Genomic DNA, 2,606 nt, shown 5'->3' with positions numbered 1-2,606 from the left:
TAGTTTACATTTGCGTCAATATACAAGAATCCATAACAATGCAATTTATCTAAGGCTGATATTTTACTAAATTAGTTTACTAGTATACACAATAATCTACCTTAATATCCTATACCTATCCACTTGTACACTCAACAGTTTCCACCATAACACATGCTGTCTTCTCCTCCTCAATACCTACTAATGTGTTTCAGCTCTCCTAGGCAGCCTAAAGAAGGTAGGGAAAACTCCAGCAAAATGAAAACCAAAGAAAACAAGATTAAACCCAAAGAGCTGATAATGACCATCTGGTTGTCTCTATAAAGGTGCATGGCATTTATGGATCATGATGAAGGGCTAACAGCCACCCGAACTGCATGCAGGGCCACAGGAGGCCAGTGACGATGTGATAACCAGTCTCCCGCAATAAGTTGCATTTGGACCCAACACATGAGGAGGAGCTTGCATGCACAGGACCATCGGGTGGGGTTCACCATGACTAGCTGCCAGTAGGTACACTGTATAACACAACAGGGCTTCACAAGATTAACAGTCCACTTCATGTGAGCTCGAAGTTGGAGTAGAGATCAGGTAGGAGAATCAGCAACTTGTATGGTGTGGGACCTGAGGAAGAGGGCAGCAAGAGCAGGGCAGATGAGCTCTGTGTACTCATGTTCTTGGCAAGTCTTTCAGAGAATAGAGTAGTTCTTCTCTGAAACAGGCTTCTTACTCTATTGTCATTGGAAAACTTTTCACATCATCTCATACTGATGGGCCATGATGTACCGGGACAGACAACAGGATAGCCTTATGCCAATCAACTGGTAGAATGTGGCTGCAAAGAGCACTCCAATGACAACCCCCATGTTTCTCTCCAAGAAACCCATCATCAGATTATAGCAGCCCCTCTGGTTAACTTTGGTCGCAGCTATGGTCAGGTTGTGTAGATCCTGAGGATTACAATCACTTTGATCCTTACAGCAACTGTGGGGGATGCCATGGTCCAGGAAGTAAGGGCTTGTTTTCCAGTCAGTGTAGTTCTTCACCCCACAGCAGACCAGACTGTTCTGCACCTGGTCCACCGCCTGGCTCTTCTCATCTTTGCCATTATAATTCTGCACAGCGTTGGTGTAAATCTTCAAGAAGCTGTCCTTGATCTCATGGTGAAACAGAGGTGCTGAAATGCTAGCAACAAGCTCAGCCACGAACACCAGTGACAGAAGCAGGGCGTACAGCTTCAGCATCCACAGGACACCTCGGCATGCAGCAAAGCATCCAAATAGACCAAAACTTACAATCATAGTGCCAGTTCCGATGAGTACCGTGGGAACATCTATGGAGTTCCTGGCAATAAGAGATAAGTAGATGCCCAGAGTAAGCTTTCCCCAGACTCCAATAGCCAACAGGATCACCCCGGTGATCCAAAGGATAAGGGAGTAGAGGAGGAGGATGATTTTGAGACCAATTAGCACAAATTTGGTTTCCATTCTCCTCACTGCCACAATGCTGCTCCCAGAGAAAGGGTAGTGGTTGCTAAGTTGACTCTTCCTATACGATCCTTGCTGTAGGCTTGCTCAGTTCTCCCAAGACTTCACTGACTTCTGCTAGTCTGATTGGTAAGACTCCAGAGAATGAAGTTCTTGCTTCCTGTGTTTGGAGGACAGTAGATTGGCTTCATTCCTTCTGAGAGGTGGTGGATACAGTGGAAGGCTGTGTCTCCCCACTTCTTCCCCATTCACCTTATTCCTCCACTCTCTGGCAATGAACTCCCTCCTTCTCCTGTTCCTGTCCCTCATTAGCACTGGTCATTGGCGTTCCCCTTCATTGCTGAAATACTGTTCTTCTCTCCAGCCCCAGCCCACCCACAGGGTGAGGAATGGCATTGGTGTCCCTTTCCCCCACAAGAAGGATATTGGTGCTGGCCCTTCTCATTGTTCCGCCCAGACATGTCACAGATTGTCAAGCCATGGCCCTCTTGTAGCTGGCTATCTATTTACATTGTGACCCAGGGTCCTGCTCATAATGATGAACCCTGTGGCCACTGCATACACCAAGGAACAGAGAGGAAAGGAAAGGCTTTTGAAGGCAAGGAAAAGTCTGAGCTCTATGTCTCAGTCTTGACATATTACAGATGGCTGAAAGTTTTTGCTATCACTCTTTTATAGACATGGAACCCATTCTCTTCCTTTAAATGTAGGCTTGTTTAAATGATTTTCTTGACCAACAGATCATGACAGACACAGTCATGAGAAGTCTTGTCAATTTTTGCAATCTCTAACCTGGGGGAGGTCAGCTCCATGATAAAGTCCAATTACCCTGGACTTCCATACTGTCAGGAAGCCCAAGCAATAGAAAGGAGGAGGTCAGGTCCAACGAAGGGCAGGTGCAGAAACATGACTTGAAAAACATGCAAGGGATCCGAAAGATAGCTATCACCAAGCTACCACACAACTGAGCTCAGCAACCTCTAGGCATTTGAACCAACTTAGCTAGAACTCAGTAGTTGTGGCACAGAGACTAACTGAATTCCTGACCCACAAACTCCTGAGCTGACAGAATAGCAGGTGTCATCCACAGCTAAGCTTTTGGTGTAAATGTTGCTGCAGTGGATAAGTAGGCCAAGGAAC

At 46.2% G+C, this 2,606-nt stretch overlaps 1 protein-coding gene across 1 annotated transcript; it reads right to left on the bottom strand.

Annotated features, from left to right (window-relative positions):
- Positions 1-731: 731 nt before the first annotated feature.
- LOC118579809 (tetraspanin-7-like) lies at positions 732-1,475 on the bottom strand. The gene has a single exon (XM_036181509.1). The coding sequence runs from the start codon at positions 1,464-1,466 to the stop codon at positions 732-734; it is 735 nt and encodes a 244-aa protein (XP_036037402.1). The 5' UTR covers positions 1,467-1,475.
- Positions 1,476-2,606: the final 1,131 nt, after the last annotated feature.

The sequence above is a fragment of the Onychomys torridus genome, chromosome 1 (assembly GCF_903995425.1).
Source record: "Onychomys torridus chromosome 1, mOncTor1.1, whole genome shotgun sequence".
NCBI classification, from domain to species: Eukaryota; Metazoa; Chordata; class Mammalia; order Rodentia; family Cricetidae; genus Onychomys; species Onychomys torridus.
The sequence above is the reverse complement of the archived record's forward strand: the minus strand, read 5'-3'. Positions and strand labels throughout refer to the sequence as shown.

Bases quoted from the DNA above. Each gene is read 5' to 3' on its own strand.
- LOC118579809 (XM_036181509.1), bottom strand. From the start codon at position 1,466: ATGGAAACCAAATTTGTGCTAATTGGTCTCAAAATCATCCTCCTCCTC.